We start from the raw sequence: 16,810 nt of genomic DNA, 5'->3' as shown, positions 1-16,810 counted from the left end.
AACCCGCTCAGGAGCCCCTTCCAGCCCCCCCTCCGCCCCTCAGAAGCGCTGGGCGCGACCCCCGCGCGGCTGTCGCGTGGTGCACGCCGGGAGCTGTAGTCCCGTGTGCGTCCCCGGCGGGCCGAGGCGCGGACTGCAGCTCCCGGCGTGCGGCGGCCGCGGGCTGAGGGCACCCGGAGGGTCCGGGGCTTCTGAGGGGCGGAGGGGGGGCTGGAAGGGGCTCCTGAGCGGGTTGGGGGGCTCCCGAGAGGCTGAAGGGGGCCTGGGAAGGGTTCCTGAGGCGTAGGGGATACTGAGGGCTGCAGGAGGCCCTTGAGGGATGGGGAGCGCTGAGTGGCCCAGCGGGCTTCCTGAGAGCCTGGGCTGGTTCTGGTGGGTGTCAGTCGCCGGGACTCCCCCTTCCCACCAGCTGATCCCCTCCTCTTCCCCAGGCCATGAGCGGCGCCGGGGGCTCGGAGCGGCTGGAGGAGCAGCCGGAGGAGCGGCAGCGCGTTGTCCCCCCGGCAAGTCCCCGCCCGTGCGTGTCCGGCCGGAGCCCCCGCCAGCCGACACCCGCGGGGGCCCCTCACGCAGGGGTCCCAGCCCCCCACTTCCCCTCATTGCTCCATTTCTATCGTTGCAACCATAAAAAAACCATCTTGGGACCCGAAGGGGTCTGAGCCAGCTTCCTGCGGGGCACAGGGTCTGTTCCCTGGGGGAAACCCTTGGGATTCGGGGTCGGTTGGTGTTCGGGGTTTGCCGCGGGGAGTGACACTGTGTTGTCTCTGTCCCCCTCAGGTTCTAGCTCTGGGGCAGGAAGGTGTCCTGCAGGAGCTGGTGCTCGGAGCGGGGCAGCCCCCAGACCCTGGTGAGTTTTTCCTGCTTCCCTTGGATCAATCGCGGTGTTTCCTAGTGGAAAAGTCACCTGAGGGGCTGGGAAGGACCCCAGGGATCAAGTAGCAGGGCGGTCTCAGTCAAATCCATCTGGTTCCAGATTGTTCCCCCAATTCATCCAAGATAAACCTTGCAGTGCCTTGGGTGACTCCGGCTGGGATTTTCCTTAGAAAAGAGGAAATACAGCCCCAGGGTGTAATGAGGGTGTTGTGGAAGGGAGGAAACCTCCCACTCCATGTCTCCCACCCCGATCTGACTCCTGCACCCCTTCCCTTGGACAGGGATCAGCGAGGAGCAGCGCCGGGCCCGGGAGGAATGGGAGGCTCTGGAAGAGATCCAGTCAGGTACTGGGACTAACGGGCTGGCAGCTGGAAAGGTCCAGGAAGGGGGAAAGGACCTGCATCCTGGAGGGCAGGAGGGGTGGGGGAGAAGCTGGGGGCGTTATTTGGGGGTGGAGGGGAGGGAGGGGGTGGGAGATTCCGTTTTCCCCCAATTCCCCCTCGGCTTCATTCTCCTGGAATCGGGGGTCATTCGGGGGGAGTCCGGGGTCACTGGGGGTCTGACCCACTCCCTGCCTCCCCGCAGGGTTGGAGGGCACCTCAGCCGCGCCCCCCCCTCCGATTTCCTTCACTGAGGCACTGCAGCACTTCCAGAGCGCGGAGCTCTCCGAGAGCCGGGTACGGCCGGGCTCCGGCTCCCGCTCCGTGGTGGGAGTGTAGGCAGTAGGAGTGGGGGGCACCAGCCTCCTTCCCCTGCCTCTGGCCTCATTCCCTGATGGGTTTGGGGTGTTTCTCCTGCAGGGGAAGGTCCGCGCGCCAGGACGCCGGGGCATCCTGGCTGCCCTGCTCCGCTGCCTCCGGGGGCCACCCCGGCTCCGGCCGCAGCTCCAGGGAGAGCAGGAGCTGGCGCTGGCCATGGCACAGTGTGAGTGGCCCCAGGATTCCCTTTGCACCCTGCTGGATCTCATCCCTCCTCCCTATGGACACAGCTCCAGGCAGGAGCCCTCTGGCTCCACAGCCCTTCCTGCCCCTCAGTCCAGGGGCAAACGGGATGGGATGGGATGGGATGGGATGGGATGGGATGGGAATCACCCAGTCCCTTGGCATGAAGGGGTCACACACACATGGAAACCCTGGGCCTGTGAGTTTGGGGGCTGAGTGGCCTTTTTTGGGCACCAAGGGGGTTTTTAAGGTGCCAAGTTGTGTTTTTTAGATGCTGTGAGGGCATTTTTGGTGGATGGGGGGTTTGGCTTTGGGCACCGAGGGACATTGTCTAGGCACTGTGGGGTTTTTAGGGTGTTGAGGGGTGGGTCTGGGGTCTTTTGAGTGCCAAGAGGCATCTTTTGGGTGCTGAGGGGTGTTTTTGAGGAACTGAGGGGATTTTTACGGTGGCATGGGGCATGGGTTTGGGTGCTGGGGGGTTTTACAGTGCCAAGGGGCGTTTTTAGGTAACAAGGGGGGTTTTTTGAAGGATGTGATGTTGTTGTTTTTGGGGGCCCAGCGGTGTTTTTGGGGCACTGAGGGATGTTTCTTAGATCCCAAGAGTGTTTTTAGCTAGCTGGGGTGTTGCCTCCCTCCCTCCAGGCGCCCTGGATGACTCAGAGCGGGTGCACATGCGGATCCTCCAGACCATCTACCGGCAGCTGATGCGCTCCAGGCTGGGCTGCCCGCGCTACGGAGCACACTGGGAGCAGCTGGGCTTCCAGGGTAGGAGAGGGAGCACCCCTCTGCCCAGGGAGATTCCCATTCCCAAAATCCAACTAAACCTCCCCTGGAGCAACTCCGTTCTATCCCGGCTCCCTCAGCCACTCCCTATGCTCCAGACCCAGCTCCATTGCCCTCTCTTGGACGTGCTCCAGCACTTCAATGTCCTTCTTGGACCCCAAAACTCCAATCCTCCCACTCCTCTCCATATCCCTACAAAATTCTCAAGGGCACTCTCAATCCCTTTATCCATAGAGGTATTAAACCAAACTGGCCCCAGTACAACATCTGGACTGGTTGGCCTGGTCGTCCCAGTACCATGTTCCTAAAAAAGTTGGTAATTCCTGGAAAAGTGTGGGAATGGGAGTGGTGGGGTGGAGCAGGGGCTGGTTAATGCCCAGATGACCAAGATGATGGCCCCATTAGGGAAATTCCCTGAAAGCTTTCCCTCGGGAAAGGGAATCCCTAGGATTCTTGGATTCTGGAAGGGCAGTGACAGGGAAAACAGGGAATAAACAGCCCATGGAAGTGGGAAGGTGACAGTGAGTGACTCCGTGCTGTCCCTCACCTTCCCAGGTGTGGATCCTGGGACCGACCTGCGTGGGACAGGAATGCTGGGGCTGATGCAGATCCTGTTCTTTGTCCTGGATTCCCGGACACTGCCACTGGCACAGGAGATTTTCCAGCTCTCCCAGCACGAAACCCAGGCATGACCTTCCCCTCCTCCCTGCCAGGGAGTCTCCCTTGGAATTCCCAATGCTCTGGGAAAGGGAAGAACAAAAACCTTCTCTTTTAAGTTTTTTTTGGGATGCTGAACCACCTCGTGCTGGTGAGGGGAAGAAGGTGGTGCCCAAGGAGCCCTGATCCAGGCTGGGGCTGAGCTCCAAGTGCTGTATTTATGCTGGGAGTGGGATTTTAGAGATTTGATACTGGCTTGGACTGGGATAAACAAGCTGGAGAGTTGGGCAGCAGGAAAATGGGAGTGAGGGGAGCCCGTCTTCATAAATTCCACGTTTTAGTCCAGGTTTAAGCATGGGTACAAGGTCTGCTCAACCCTCAGCATCCATCCAAGCCTGGATCTGTAGGGCTGTACATGGATCCCAGGGATCCACCCCATGGAATTGTGGATGCGTGGATGCAGTGTCGAAGGGACGGAGGTGCCAGAGGGGAGGTGGGTTTTCCAACTGAGCTTTCATAATGCTGGAATTCTGGTTGTTTTCCAGAATTTTCCCTTCTGCATCATGTCGGTGAACATCACCCGGATGGTCATCCAGGCGCTGCGGGAGGAGCGGCTCTCCCGGTGAGGGGGTGCTGGTTTTGGAGTCTCAAACTGCATCCAGAGTCCTTCCCCTTTCCAGGATGTGGCTGACCCCTCTCCCCCTTTTCCAGGGAATGCAACCGGCGGCAGCAGGTCATCGGAGTGCTGAACGACCTCTACGCCGCTGCCTTCCTGCGGCTCTTCCACCTCTGGAAGGGGCAGCACGGGACCATCGCTGACGCTGGCTTCTTCCTCAAGGGTTTGTCTGCCCGGGTCTTCCTGCCCCTAACTTTCCTTGGGGAAACAACAACCTCAAAACACCCCCCTCTGTGTTCTCAGCACATCCCAACCCAATGCCAAGGGCTGCCCTGCCCAAGAAGTCCAAACGTTCCCAGTTTAATCCTCACACTGAGGTTTTTCCACAATTTTTCCCTATCCCAGTGCTTCAAGGGGTGTTTTTCCTCCTGTTTTGCACCCCAGAGGGATGCTGTGATGGGGCGGCTCAAGGTGGGTGACACGTGGGGACATTCCCTGCTCCCCAGGCTCGCACAGAGGCACAGCTTAACCCCCATCCATGAATTACTTACTCCAGAGAGGATTGCTGTCAGTGGAACCAATGGATCCCTTGGAGATTGGGATCCAGCTGGCACTGCTGGGCTCCAGCTTTGCCCCACCTTCCCTGGCTTCCAATCTCAGGGGGCTCAGGCTGGCACTGAGCTTTCTGTGCTCCCTCATCCCAAGGAAAGCATGAGCATGCCCTTTCCCAAGGGAAATGTCAGGACACCAGATGTATTAGACCTTTGAAACCATCCAGGTCTTGCTGCCCTCAACCTTTTCCCCCTCTGACCATTCCAGAGCTGGAATTATCCACCAAAAAGAAGCCGAGGCAGCTGCTGAAATCTCTGGAAGCCTACATGAGCCGTGGCCTTCAGCCTCCCTCCTCTCCCTCCTCCCAGATCCACTTCACCAGCATTTGTGACCCTGGGGTCGAGCTGGAGGGAGATTCCCAGCTGATCTGACACGGGGTGGGATGCTGCAAAGGGAATTCTGCTGGTGGATCAGCCCTTGGAGGGAGAGACGCCAGTGTTCCCCCTGATTTGGGGGCTCAGGCAGGGCCAGGAGAGGTCACAGAGCCAGGATTTTGCCTGCTCCAGGTGGGAATCTCTGGAAGCGAAGGAGGAGGAGGCGGTGGAGCAGGGCATTCCATGAGCCTGGCGCTGGGATAGTCCCTCCGTCCATCCCAAATCCAGGGTCCCACCCGGGTCCTTACCCTCCCCAGGTGGAGCTGGAAGGGGGTGCCGGGTCCCTGGGTCCCATCCCAGCTCCAGCAGCGCCCAGGACAGGCAACCCCCACTTTGGGCTGCGACAGCTTCATGGGGGCTGGGTGACCCCAGGGTCACTGTGGGGTGTCAGCACCCAAAAAAGTTATTAAAGGGGAGAGATGAGGTATCTGGTGGGAAAGAGAGTTTTGAATTTGGATCCTGTGGCTGGGAGGGGGAAAGGCGAACTGGGAGTGCCCAGAGTCTGATTTGGGGTGAAAAAGGTGTTGTGGAGGAGAGAAGTGAGAGTTGAGAGCTCCAAGGAGGGGAGGAAGGGTTATTCCCTCTGGGAGCAGATCAAGGCCAGTGCTTGGGAATGTCCCCAGGCCCCTAAAAATGGGGGAAAACAGCCCCCAAAGCCCAAATCTGGAGAGAAATGAGGGGTTTGGAGGAGAGAAGTGGGAGCTGGGGGGAGAGTGGAGTATTGTGGCCCCAGCCCCCCTGAGATGGCGATGATTCCTGGGGGCTGAGAATGCTCCTGGATGAAAAAAAAATACAATAAATGGAGAAAAAGGAGCCTGGAGCTGGGGTTTGCCTTCCTGATCTTGAATTATTGTGGAAATTGAAGGGATCGGGATCCTTTTCAGGTGTTCTGGGGGAACAAAGAGGTGGGGTGAGGCCAGGGGTAGTGGGGGGATGCAGGAGGATGGGAGTGCCAGGAACGGGGGGGAAGTGCAGGCGGTATGCAGGACCAGGGAGGGATGTGGGTGCTGGGGAAGAGGTGGGTGTCACCTCTTGGGGAGGGCAGGGGAGTCTTGCACCTGTGGGAACACATCTGGGAGCGGTATCTGAGATCTGGGCTAAGGGGGGATAGAAAAGACAAGAAAAAAGGGAAAAAGAAAGGATGGTATAAAAGGGGAATAAAAGCAGAGAGACAAGAAAAAAGGAGAGAAAAAACCAAGAAAGAAATAGAAAGGACAAGAAAAAAGGGAGGAAGAAAAAGATGCGGAAAAGGAAAAAAGCCAAGAAAAAGGAAGGAAAGAGGACAAGTGGGGTCCCACAGGACCATGCTGACCCCTCCCTATCCTTATCCCACCCCACGAGCCTTTCTTTATATTTCCTCTGCCCTGTCCAGGTGAGGGAAGGGATGGAGTGGCTTGTGGGGCACCTGGTCTCCAACCACCATGGGCTTGTATTTTCTTTTTTGTTGTCTTTTATTTTTTCCCATTTTCCCTATCTTTTTATTTTCCCCCATTTTCCTCGTTCTCTTCTTTTTTCTTTCTTGTCTTTCCCCTTTTATTCTCCCTTTTCCCCATCTTTTTTCTCCTTTTTTCTTACCTTCTCTTCTTCCCCACCACTCTTTTCCTAGTATTTTATTTTTCGCGTTTTCCCTTGTCTTTTCCTTTCCCCCCTCCTTTCTCCTTCTTTCTTGTCTTCCCTTGTTTTCCCCTCTTTCCTGCCATTCCCATCCCCTCCCTTATCCCAGCTCCCGGGTACCGCTCCTTGGTGTGGTTCTGCAGGTGAATTGGGGCCTTTTCGGTGTTTCCAGGCCGCTGCAGCCCCTTGGGCTCGGAGGTGTGGGAGGGACAGAGCTGGGGTGGCCTCGGGCCGGGGGCTCGGGCCGGGGGGCTGCTGGCCCTGGGGGGGGACAGGGCCCGGGGCTGAGGCCGGGAGCCCACGGCGGGGCCGGGCCCGGTGTCCCCAGGGGTGTCGGGGACCAGGGCCAGGGGGTGGCGGGCCCTTGGGGGCGATGGGGACCCGCCGGTGGCTGCGGTGGGGCCGGGGGGGCTGTCCCGGGCCGGGGCAGGAGCGGGGCCGGTTCCGGCGGGGCCGGTTCCGGCCGGGCTGCCCGGGGGCGGAGCGGGGCCGGGCCGGGCCGGAGCGCGGGGTCTGCGGTGAGCGGGGCCGGGCGGGGCTGTGACCCCCGGAGCTCCGCAAGGGCTGTGGGGCTGAGCCCCTCCGGGCCGGGGGGCAGCGGGGCCGGTCTGGGGGTGACCCAAGGAGTCCGTGGGGGCTGTGGGGCCTGTGCGGGGGTGCTGCCCCCGCACCTCGGGGCCTGGCGGGGCTGGCGGGCCCGTGTGGGGTGTGTTCCCCGCCGTCAAACCCTACAGGGGATGTGGAGTGTGAGGGGTCGGTGTGGGGTGTGCTGTCCCCCCACACGTTCCCTATGGGGAACGTGTGGGGTCCTTTTCCCCGCCCCTGTTCTGTGTGTCCCGAACCTCCCGAAATCCCCCTTCCCACCTGTTTGTGTCTCCAGGATTTTTCCCAGGACCCTCGAGCACGAGTGCCTCTTCTCCCCAGTTTGGGGGCGTCCCCCCAGCCATGACACCTCCCAAGGTATGTGACACCACGGGGACCCTCCGTGCCACCAGCCTGCCCCTCATGAATCCCCTCCAAAACCCTCCCATGGTCCCCTCATTTTCCCTTTCTTTTCCTCTCCCCCAGCTACATTTTAAACCCAAATTGCTTTTTCTTCCCCTTTGTTTTTTAGGAAATAAAATTTGTTAACCCCCACCCTACAGAAAGGGAGGGGGGGGATCCCAATTTGAGAGCCAGGAAATTGGAATTCCAGTGCTCCAGGGTACCCTGTGACTCTGGAGGTGGGGGTGGAGAGGACTGATGAGGGATCTGGGGTCTCCCCGGATCCCACTGTGCCCACTCAGGCCCGTATAGCCCAGCTGATTATACTGGATCTGGGTTAATCCCACTGGATCTGTGTGTCTGAGGGAGAGAAAACCCAGTGCCTGATCCTGCCAGGGTGCTGATCCCCCCGGAACCAGGCTGATTTCCCTGCATCCAGGTTGATCCAGGTCCACACAGTCACCAAAACGTGACACCAGCTTGTCCCAGCTAAAATTCCTTTATTCCTTGCCATTATTGAAACCCCCCCACATCACAAGCGCGTTTTGGGGTGTATCCACCCCACATCTGGCATTCCCAGATGCCCCTTCCCATTTTTCTTTCCCCCCTCAGATGCAAACGTGGATCAGCAACTCGTACCCAAAGCTGGAAGTTTTCATCCCATTCCTGGGAAAATACCACCGCCCGGTTTCGGGGCGCTGCTGCCAGACCTGCACCCCCAGGAGCTGGGTAGGAGAGTTTGGGATCCTGGGATGCCGAGGATCCGCGTTGGCAGTGACTGATCCTGTTTTTCCTGCCAGGATGGATTCTATCCCAAGGATCTCGCCGCTCTCGGGTTCCGCGACGTCAGCCGCGTGACGGAGACAGACACGCGGTAAGGATGGACGAGCTCTGTGCAGAAAACATCTGGAAAAACACTTTTCCCCCCATATTTCACCAAAATGCCCATGGGAGTCCCTCTCCATCCTCCCCGGTTCCTCATTATCGCAAACCCAGCTCATTAATCAATTTTGGGAGGCTGGAAGTGGCGTCTCTGAGGGCTTGGGCTGTGCTCCAGCCATGGAATTGAGGATTTGGGGTCATGCCTTTATTTGTTTGAGTGAAACTTGGAATCTTAGTGGGAAGAACATGGAGGTGGAGGGTTGTTTTTCTCTCTGGCTTCAGCTGGCGTCTCTCAGAGTGAGCCTGGCTCCCAGGGAAAAGGGAAAACAGCTGCTTCCCCCTAGAAGGAGGAAAAATACCAGGAAAGGCAAAATCCTGGTTATCCCCCCTTTTCCTGTGGGCAGGAGCTGCCCCAGAGCCATTTCCCGATATTTTCATTCTTGAGGTGCCAGATCGCTTTGGCTCCGCTCCCCTTTAGGGAGCAATCTCTGGATTATCCAGTTTTTGCTTTTTTTCTTCCCAAATCAGATCATTATCCTCCGTTCAGTTCCAAATGTTCGCATCTTCAGCTTTGAAACGCTTGGAAGAATCCATTGGGATCACAGGGAATGCAGCTCCCCTGTCCCACTCCAGCCCTTCCTGCACGCTCTGGGATATCCCAAAACTCCCACCCACCCCACTCTCAGTGCAGATTTGGGGGTAGATTGGGAAATTTCCATGATTTGGGATGCCCTGAATCCCAGGTTTCCTTCCCGCTGGGCAGCCTGAAGCATCAATTCACTGGTGCCTCAACATTTCCAGCTGTGAAATGGGGAGAAACGTCCTGAATCCCGGCAAAGAGGCAGCTGGGGGGGCTCTGATCCCGATGGAAAAGCCCCCCCCTGCCAGGATGTCACCGTGTGTCCCCTCCAGGTTTCGGGGCTGGCTGGTCCGGAGGATCTGTGCGTTCCTCGCCGCCTGGGAATGGAAAATTCCAGCAGAGACCCCCGGGGAGCTCCTGGAGCGGATCTGCAGCAGCAGGAGGTGGGTGGGAGCAGCCGGGGGAATCCCAGGAGCTCCCTCACCCAGGAGGGGCCGGCTCCCTGTCCCGGGGGATCCTGTTTGGTCCCTGGATCCCAGCTTGGTGTGATCCTGGAATCCACTGAGGCTCTCTGGACCCCGACACGGGGCTGCTGGGCTGCTCGCCCCCTCCCCATTCCCTCCCCAGGGTGCAGGATGACCCGGGGTCCGGAGGGGATGAGGGATCCCGGCGGCGCTGGAAGGAGGAGATCTGCCAGATCCTGAGGGAAATCCAGGCCCCGCTCTCCCCTCTGCTGCTGAGGTCATGGATGGTTTGGGGAAATACTCTGGGATTCTCTGGGGGATGGGTACAGATCTTTTTGGAGGTAGTCTGGGATTTTGGGGGGATGCACATGGATCCCTTGGGTGGTTTTCTAGGATCCTTTTGGGTGATGTGCTGGCATACTTTGGGGGATATTTTGGGATCCTTTGGGAGCTGCACACAGATCTTTTGGCTGGCTGCCCTCAGGGTCCTCTCTAGCTCCTGGGGCCATTCCCCCAATTCCTTCTGAGGAGCTGGGAAAATCCAAACCCTGCAGGAGGGAGGGAAGCAGAGAAAACTTTCCCTTTCCTTCTCCCTTTCCCATCCCATCACTGACAACTGGGAATCCAGGGCTTCATTGCTGGTCTGATCCAGTGGGAATAAAGAGCACTTCTGAGCCGTCAAAGGGAAGGTATTCCCCTGGGAGTAAGATCCCTTCGGGGATCCCAAGTGGGGACAGGGAGATGGAGGGAATGCAGGATATCTGATGGCAGCTCTGGTTGCCAGTGGAAAGGGGGATGTCTCATCACGTGCAACCTTTCACGTGTTAAAAACTGGGAATTTTGAGCAGGGATGGGTTGGGGAAACTGAGGTAGGGAGGGTTTGGGGCAGCCCCATCCATGGCGGAGATCCTCACTCCCAGTTTTCCCACAGGCTGTGCCACTGGCTGCTCCCCAAGCTCCTGACCCGTCTGTTCCTGGGCGTGCAGCTGCACCGGGGGCAGCTGGAGATGGTGCTGCAAGCTGCCAGGACGGTATGGAGCCCGGCCCGGTGCTCCCAACCCCTGGAATGCCGGAAATTCACCCTGGGATCCCTTGCTTGCAGCCCGAGGTGCCGCTGGTGTTCCTGTGCAGCCACCAGTCCCAGGTGGATGGGCTGCTCCTGTCCTTCGTGCTCCTCTCCCAGGGGATCGGGGTGCCCAGGGTGACGGTGGACGCCCGGACCAGCCCTCGCCTCCGGTAAGGCGGTGGTGTGGGATGTTCCCAGAGGATCCAGGGGGATGCAGTGGTTGCCCACGGTGTCCTTCCCTTGCCAGATCCCTGCTCCAGCACCTGGGAGGGATTTTCCTGCCTTCGGGAATGGCACAGACATGGAGTGACTGGGATGAGGGGCTGCCGGGGCCTGTGCTGGATGCGGTAGGTGCACTTTGGGCTGAAAAAAATCCCTCTGGAGCACTCGGGAGGGTGCTGGCAGCTCCCAGAACTCCCAGTCTCTCCCCAGTACATCCAGGAGGTGCTGCGGAGCCGCCAGCCCCTCGTCCTCTTCCTGGAGGAGCCCTCGGCTTCGCTGCGGCTCGCGGACCCCGCCCGGCACTGGCTGCTCCGCGTGCTCCGGGCGCTGCGGGACGGGGCCGTGCCCGACGTCCTCATCGTCCCGGTGGGAATCGCCTATGACGTGGCTCCTGGCAGAGCGGAGCAGGATGGAGCGGTGAGAGGGGGGCCAGGGGGGTCACCGGTGCTCCCCCAAATCTCCAGGGTGGTCCCTGGGGAATGGTGCTCCCCCAGATCACTGACACCATCCCTGGCGTTCCCGTAAATCTCTGGGAGGATCCCTAGGGAGAGGCGTTGCTCTGGATCTCTGGGAGCATCCCTGGGGAGTGGCATCCCTCCAAATCTGCCGTTAATCCCTCGATGCCATCTCCTCGCAGCCCCCTCGGCCCCTCGGGATTGGCACGTGTCTGCGGGCAGCATTCCAGGCCCTGCGCCGGCCCCAGGGATGTGCCCAGGTGGATTTCTCACAGCCCTTCTCCTTACGGGTACGGCAGCTGCGGATCCCCCTGGATCCATCCCAGCACTGGGAGATTACTACTGGGATGTTGGTGGGGTTTGAGGTGTCTGGGTGGATTGAGTGAAACCATCCTGGGGACATCCAGGCTCCTCCCAGCCCTGGGGATCCAGGGATCAAGTCAGTTCATGGTGCTTCTTCATCCTCGTTCCCAGGAATTTGTGGACAACCACCTCATCTGGCCATTCCTCACAGGGAATCGTCCAGGGCAGCTGCTGCTTCCCACCATCCTGGGCAGGGGGTGAGGAGCTGAGCCCTGGGCAGTGTTTCCCCTTGGATCTCTGCTCCTGGCTTCTCTCCTCACCCTTCTCATCCTGATGTCCCAGCCCGCCGGATGTTGGGAATGTGGGGACTTTGAGTCCCAGTTTGGGGACTGAAGAGGAGATTTTGGTGACGGCGCTGGGGCTGCACGCGCTGAGCGGTGAGGGGGCCGGGGGTCCCTGCATCCCCTGGGACGGCATCCGTGCTCGGGAGTGGGCGTGGAGGTCAATCCCCCCCGGATAACGAGTCCCTCTCCCGCTGCAGATTCCAGCACCTGCTCCGCCATCACGGCCGTGGGAATCACTGCGGCGCTGCTGCTCCACAGGCACCGGGAGGTGGGACAAGCTTTCCCTCTTTCCCTTCCCTCAGAACAGCGTTCCCAGCAGGACTCCCCATGCCATAGGGCAGCATGCCCAGTGGGAATCACCCTCCTTTAACAGGGAGTCGCAGTCCCAGTGGGAATCACCCCCTCTTTTCCCCAGAGCAGCATTCCCAGCACAATCCCCCTCTGTTCCCCCAGGTTGTGCTGCTGCCCCGGCTGATGCGGGATTTCTCGGAGCTGCTGGAGCAGCTCCTGCTGCGGGGCCGGGCCGTGGGGTTCTCGGGGCAGCTGCGGGCACTGGTGGGGCACAGCCTGCGGCAGCTGCAGCCCCCCTTGGCCCCGCACCCGCCGGGCCCCCCCAGGGCCGTGCTGGGGCCCCCCAAGGCCTCGGCCCGGGTGTGGCTGGGGCGGCTGGCGGGGGGTGTCCGGCACTGCCTGGCCGGGGAGGCCGTGGGCGGTGAGTGGGGACACCGGGAGCGGGGACAGGGCAGCACTGGTGGCACCAGGGAGCGGAGATGCCGTGGGAATTGGTGACCAGGGCTGAGTGGCACTGGGGGAATCGGTGACACCAGGGATGGGCGATGGCTGTGGTTTGGAGAACAGCAGGGGTATTGTTTATATTGTGGGGGCCGATGACATTGGGGATTTGGGACAGCAGGGATCGGTGATGCCGGGGAGACGGTGATCCTGGGGGATTCGGTGACACCAGGGGTCAGTGGCACTGGGGAAATCGGGGGTGCAGGGGATTACTAGCACTGGGAATTGGGGATGGGGGGGATCGGGGCTGCCAGAGGTGGCGGACACTGGGGGAGTTGGAGATGCAGGGGATTGGGGGTGCCGGGGAATTTGGTGACTCTGGGACATTAGTAATTCAGGGGAATTGGTGACAGCCCTGTCCCATCAGCCTGTGCCATCCGTGCCCTGCTGCTGGAGGTGCTGCCTGTCCTGGGTCCCCCCTCCAGCCTCACCAGGATCGTGCTGAGCCGGGACGAGCTGCTCCGCAAAATCCTGGAGCTGCTGCAGCTGCTGCCGCCAACCCTGCTGGGGCTCCAGGTGGGGACACGGGGGTGGCCTGTCATCCCCAACCCTGCTGGGGCTCCAGGTGGGGACACGGGGGTGGCCTGTCATCCCCAACCCTGCTGGGGCTCCAGGTGGGGACACGGGGGTGGCCTGTCACCCCTTTTCTGTGTCCCCAGCCCTGCCAGCCACCTGACTGCCGCAGCCTGGACATCCTGGACAAGCTCATCCTTGGGGGGCTGCTGGAGGAGGAGGAGGTGGGTGACACCCCAAGACCTCTCCTGGGGCACGGGGACAGGGTGGCTTTGAGGTGAGGTGACACCCTGTTGTCCCCCCAGGCAGAAGGTGAGCGCTGGGGTTGTGACGTGGCACCCCGGCCCTTCGTGCGGGGCCATTCCTGGGGATCCTTCACCGATGACAGCGACAGTGACAGCGAGCACAGGGTCCCCAAGCAGTGCTACAAGGTACTGGGGGGCTCCCCTGCTGCCCCCGGGCTGGGGGGAGAGTGGTCTCCCCCAAATCTGGCTGTGTGTCCCCCCACAGCTCAGCGAGCCCCAGAGTTTCCCTGGCTTCCTCCTCTTCCTCTGCCGCCTCCTGAGTCCCATCCTGCAGACCTACGGCCGGGCTGTGGAATTCCTGGAGCGAGGGCCCTGGCCCCAGTCTGGTAGGACCTCCCCAAAGTAGGGAACCCCTTGGGACTCCCTGGAGCCACTGAGGCACAGCTGGAGCCCCCAGGAGCTGGGAGCTGACACCCCTTCCACTGCAGAGGCAGACTACGTGGAGGCACTGCTGGAATTCCTGGCTGAGGATGAGGATGGTGAGGGAAAGTGGGGGGGTCTTGCTTTTAGGGGTCAGTGACCCCCGAGCCAGGCTCTTGGGAGGTGGCATTTGGGGGTTCCCTCGGGATCTCTCTCCCCACAGGGTATCCCGACAGGAGCCTGGCCCTGAGCTCCCTGCAGAGCTTCAAGGACATGGGGGTAACCACAGCTCCCCCAGCCCCCCAACATTCTCCTGCCCCCCCTCTGCCCTCCTGACCTCCCTGTGCCCCCCCAGGTGCTGGAGGAGCTCCAGACCCCCACCGGACCCCTCCTGCAGCTCTCCCAGCCTTTCCAGTCTGCTTCCAACCGGGAGAAGCTGGGAGCCTTCATCCACCAGTTCACCCAGCTGTAACCCCCCAGACCCATAAAGGGGCGCAGGGATCCGATGGCTCCTGGATTTATTGACCCCACGGGGGGGAGGTGGGATTTCGGGGGGTCTCTCCGCCCTCAGACCACCCGGTTGCAGATGGTGCCCAACTCCTCGATCTTGCACTGCACCTCGTCCCCGCGCTGCGAGGGGGGACAGGGGGACATGGTGGCATCTGTCCCCAGAGGGGTCCACTGTGTCCCACTCGCCCCCAGCCCCACCCGAGCCCCCGCTTTCCCCTCACCTGAAGGAAAACGGGCGGTTTCCGAAAGACCCCCACTCCTGCAGGGGTCCCCGTTAGCAGGATGTCCCCAGGGACCAGTGTCACGAACCTGGGGGCACACGAGGTGTCAGCCATGACCTGGTGTCAGCCTGGGCTTTGGAGGCTCCCAGCCCCCCCATTCCTACCGGGACACCCAGGCGACGAGGGCGGGCACCCCAAAGATGAGGTGGCGGGTGCTGCTGTCCTGCATGCGCTGCCCGTTGACGCTGCAGCGGATCCACAGGTTGTGGACGTCTGCGGGAGGTGACACGGGGGACATGGGGACAGTGCCACCCCAACCCCACCTCGGGGAAAAACACGGGGGAGTGGGGAACACGGGGCTGTGATGCCACCAGTGGCAGCCAAGAAAGAGTCGCTGTCCCATCCCAGTCTTGTCCCTGTCCTGTTCTCATCCCACCACTGTCCTGTTCTTGTCCCGTCCCTATTCTGTGCCCATCCCATCCCCGTCCCACCTGCCACCGCCTCCTTGGTGACGATGGCCGGCCCCAGGGGACAGAAGGTGTCGAAGGTTTTCCCCAGCAGCCACTGCCGCCCGTTGCGCCGCATCTGCCAGTCCCGGGCGCTCACGTCGTTGGCCACCGTGAACCCCAGCACGTGCTCCAGCGCCGCCGCTTCCTGGGGACAGCGGGGACCCTCTTATGGGGGGACACCCCCACAGACCCCCCGAAGTGAGGCGGGGGCCAGGGCAGGGGGTACCTCGATGTGCCGCCCCCTCTTCCCGATAACAGCAGCCAACTCCACCTCCCAGTCCAGCTCCTGTGGGGACAGAAGGGGGGCTGGGAGTGCCATTCCCCGGGGGGCTGTGGGGGTGGGTCCCGGGGTACCCACGCTGGTGTCCTGAGGGTGCACGATGTCATCGAAGGGCCCGGTGATGGCGCTGGGGAACTTGCTGAAGATGAGGGGCTCCTTGGGGACCTTCACGCCCTGCTCCTGACAGTGGTCGTGGTAGTTGAGCCCCACGCAGATCACCTTCTCGGGGTCCCCCACGGGTGCCAGCAGCTGCACAGTCGCCCGGGGCACCCGGTGCTGCCCCGACTCCAGTGCTCTGTGGGGACAGACCCCCCCTCGGGATCACCCACATTTTGGGGCACCCATTTCTCAGGGGATGCACCTTTGGGGGGTCATGCACGAGGGCCAACTGTATTTTAGGGACTCTCCTTTTGGGAACATCCACATTTGAGGGGACCCACTTTTTGGGGTCGGGCACTCTTGGAGGTCACACCTCGCTGGGGGTCACCCATGATTTGGAGTACCCACCTTTTTGGGGGGCCAGCTGTTGGGGTAACCCACTTTGGGGTCATCCAAAGCAGCATGCAGATTTGGGTGGACACTCCTGGGGAGGTCCATGAGGATACCCCCTTTTGGGGTTCACTCTCCTTTGGGGAGCACCCACCTCTGGGCGAGCGCCAGCCCGCGGGGGCCGATCTCCAGGAATTCCCGCATCGATCGGGGCAGCTCCGGCTCCGCCGCGCTCAGATCCACCAGGTCGCCCCCGGGCGCCTCCTCCAGCCCGAGCCGGGGCCCCCCGCCCGCGGCCCCCCGGAACCGCAGCAGCCGCAGCGCCCCGCGCATCCCCTGCGGCACCGGGGGATCCCTGACCCCGGGGGATTCCACACAACCCCAGTGCTGCAGGGTCGCTCCCCCCGATCCCAGGGGATGCCCTCCCGACCCCGCACTGCTCCGAGCCCGGAGGACATTCCCCCCATCCCGATTCCGCCCAGCCCAGTCCCGGGGATCCTGCACAAACCCACACCCGGGGGATTTCTCCCATTTCAGTCTGATCCCAAGGAATCCCCCGGCTCCGTAGGATTCTCCACGCCCCCCACATTCCCCCCACCCCGACCCCGAGTTCCGCACGGTCCCGATCCCGCACAGCTCCGATCCCAGGACCTTTATCCCACATAGCCCCGATCCTGGGAATCTCCCCGCTCCAAGGGGTGCCCCCTCCCGTCCCACACAGCCCCGGTCCAGGGGGTTCCCCCGTTCCCGGGGATCCCCCCCATCCCGGGGTCCCGGGGGTCTCACATACGCTTGTTCCCCCGCTCCGCTAGGGGGCGCCGCGGACCCCGGCACCACGCACGTCACGTGTCACGTGTCACGTCACGTGCCGCCCCGGCCTCCCGGCTGAAGGTCGCCGCGCCGAGGTCCCGCCCCCTTTTAGCCGTCCAATGGGAGCGCGCGGGGGGCGGGGCCGAACTGCAACGAGAGCCAATGAGAGGAGAGCGCTGAGGGGCGGGGCCCGGGGCCCGGGACCGGGACCGGGAGAGGCATGGGAGATGGGAGCGGGACCGGGAACGGGA

General features: G+C 61.5%; 3 protein-coding genes across 6 annotated transcripts; 2 read left to right on the top strand and 1 right to left on the bottom strand.

Moving 5' to 3' along the window:
* The first annotated feature begins 75 nt into the window (after positions 1-75).
* On the top strand, positions 76-5,676 carry ELMOD3 (ELMO domain containing 3). 2 transcript variants are annotated; one of them, XM_042029531.1, is made up of 11 exons: positions 76-180; positions 432-503; positions 778-847; positions 1,155-1,217; positions 1,459-1,550; positions 1,674-1,797; positions 2,457-2,579; positions 3,153-3,283; positions 3,800-3,876; positions 3,966-4,093; positions 4,690-5,676. In XM_042029531.1, exons 2-11 carry the CDS (start codon positions 435-437, stop codon positions 4,851-4,853), a joined length of 1,041 nt encoding a protein of 346 aa, XP_041885465.1. In that variant the 5' UTR covers positions 76-180; positions 432-434; the 3' UTR covers positions 4,854-5,676. The 2 variants fall into 2 exon arrangements, with proteins under 2 accessions (XP_041885465.1, XP_041885464.1); XM_042029530.1 differs by lacking the exon at positions 76-180 and having other exon boundaries at positions 213-517.
* Positions 5,677-6,493: 817 nt separating this feature from the next.
* GPAT2 (glycerol-3-phosphate acyltransferase 2, mitochondrial) lies at positions 6,494-14,241 on the top strand. Of its 3 annotated transcripts, none has more exons than XM_042029501.1 (22): positions 6,494-6,613; positions 7,351-7,430; positions 8,067-8,183; positions 8,255-8,328; positions 9,249-9,359; positions 9,544-9,657; positions 10,312-10,411; positions 10,483-10,616; positions 10,694-10,793; positions 10,879-11,085; positions 11,306-11,413; positions 11,598-11,683; positions 11,769-11,863; positions 11,968-12,038; positions 12,224-12,482; positions 12,930-13,078; positions 13,222-13,299; positions 13,381-13,506; positions 13,586-13,706; positions 13,809-13,859; positions 13,964-14,019; positions 14,096-14,241. In XM_042029501.1, exons 2-22 carry the CDS (start codon positions 7,416-7,418, stop codon positions 14,210-14,212), a joined length of 2,289 nt encoding a protein of 762 aa, XP_041885435.1. In that variant the 5' UTR covers positions 6,494-6,613; positions 7,351-7,415; the 3' UTR covers positions 14,213-14,241. The 3 variants fall into 3 exon arrangements, with proteins under 3 accessions (XP_041885435.1, XP_041885436.1, XP_041885434.1); XM_042029502.1 differs by having other exon boundaries at positions 6,494-6,668; XM_042029500.1 differs by lacking the exon at positions 6,494-6,613 and adding an exon at positions 6,951-6,988.
* On the bottom strand, positions 14,242-16,293 carry LOC121665409 (fumarylacetoacetate hydrolase domain-containing protein 2-like). The gene is made up of 7 exons (XM_042029539.1): positions 15,904-16,293; positions 15,339-15,555; positions 15,207-15,266; positions 14,963-15,125; positions 14,636-14,744; positions 14,472-14,559; positions 14,242-14,370 (listed from the first exon to the last, which is right to left on the bottom strand). The coding sequence occupies exons 1-7, from the start codon at positions 16,080-16,082 to the stop codon at positions 14,308-14,310; spliced, it is 879 nt and encodes a 292-aa protein (XP_041885473.1). The 5' UTR covers positions 16,083-16,293; the 3' UTR covers positions 14,242-14,307.
* Between the last annotated feature and the right edge of the window lie 517 nt (positions 16,294-16,810).

This window comes from Corvus kubaryi, unplaced genomic scaffold (genome assembly GCF_017639235.1).
Source record: "Corvus kubaryi isolate FWS band 111438036 unplaced genomic scaffold, C.kubaryi_AGA036_p1.0 37326, whole genome shotgun sequence".
In the NCBI taxonomy this organism is placed as follows: Eukaryota; Metazoa; Chordata; class Aves; order Passeriformes; family Corvidae; genus Corvus; species Corvus kubaryi.
The sequence above is the reverse complement of the archived record's forward strand: the minus strand, read 5'-3'. Positions and strand labels throughout refer to the sequence as shown.

What these genes read in the sequence shown, in the direction of transcription:
- ELMOD3 (XM_042029530.1), top strand. Translation starts at nt 320, where the DNA reads ATGGGGAGCGCTGAGTGGCCCAGCGGGCTTCCTGAGAGCCTGGGCTGG. An exon ending in GGGGCAGCCCCCAGACCCTG is followed by an intron (nt 848 to 1,154) that starts GTGAGTTTTTCC and finishes TCCCTTGGACAG; the next exon opens with GGATCAGCGAGGAGCAGCGC. An exon ending in GGCGCTGGCCATGGCACAGT is followed by an intron (nt 1,798 to 2,456) that starts GTGAGTGGCCCC and finishes CCCTCCCTCCAG; the next exon opens with GCGCCCTGGATGACTCAGAG.
- GPAT2 (XM_042029501.1), top strand. An exon ending in CAACCCTGCTGGGGCTCCAG is followed by an intron (nt 13,079 to 13,221) that starts GTGGGGACACGG and finishes CTGTGTCCCCAG; the next exon opens with CCCTGCCAGCCACCTGACTG. An exon ending in AGAGCTTCAAGGACATGGGG is followed by an intron (nt 14,020 to 14,095) that starts GTAACCACAGCT and finishes GTGCCCCCCCAG; the next exon opens with GTGCTGGAGGAGCTCCAGAC.
- LOC121665409 (XM_042029539.1), bottom strand. Translation starts at nt 16,082, where the DNA reads ATGCGCGGGGCGCTGCGGCTGCTGCGGTTCCGGGGGGCCGCGGGCGGG. An exon ending in CTCGTCGCCTGGGTGTCCCG is followed by an intron (nt 14,560 to 14,635) that starts GTAGGAATGGGG and finishes GTGTGCCCCCAG; the next exon opens with GTTCGTGACACTGGTCCCTG. An exon ending in AACCGCCCGTTTTCCTTCAG is followed by an intron (nt 14,371 to 14,471) that starts GTGAGGGGAAAG and finishes CCCCCCTCGCAG; the next exon opens with CGCGGGGACGAGGTGCAGTG.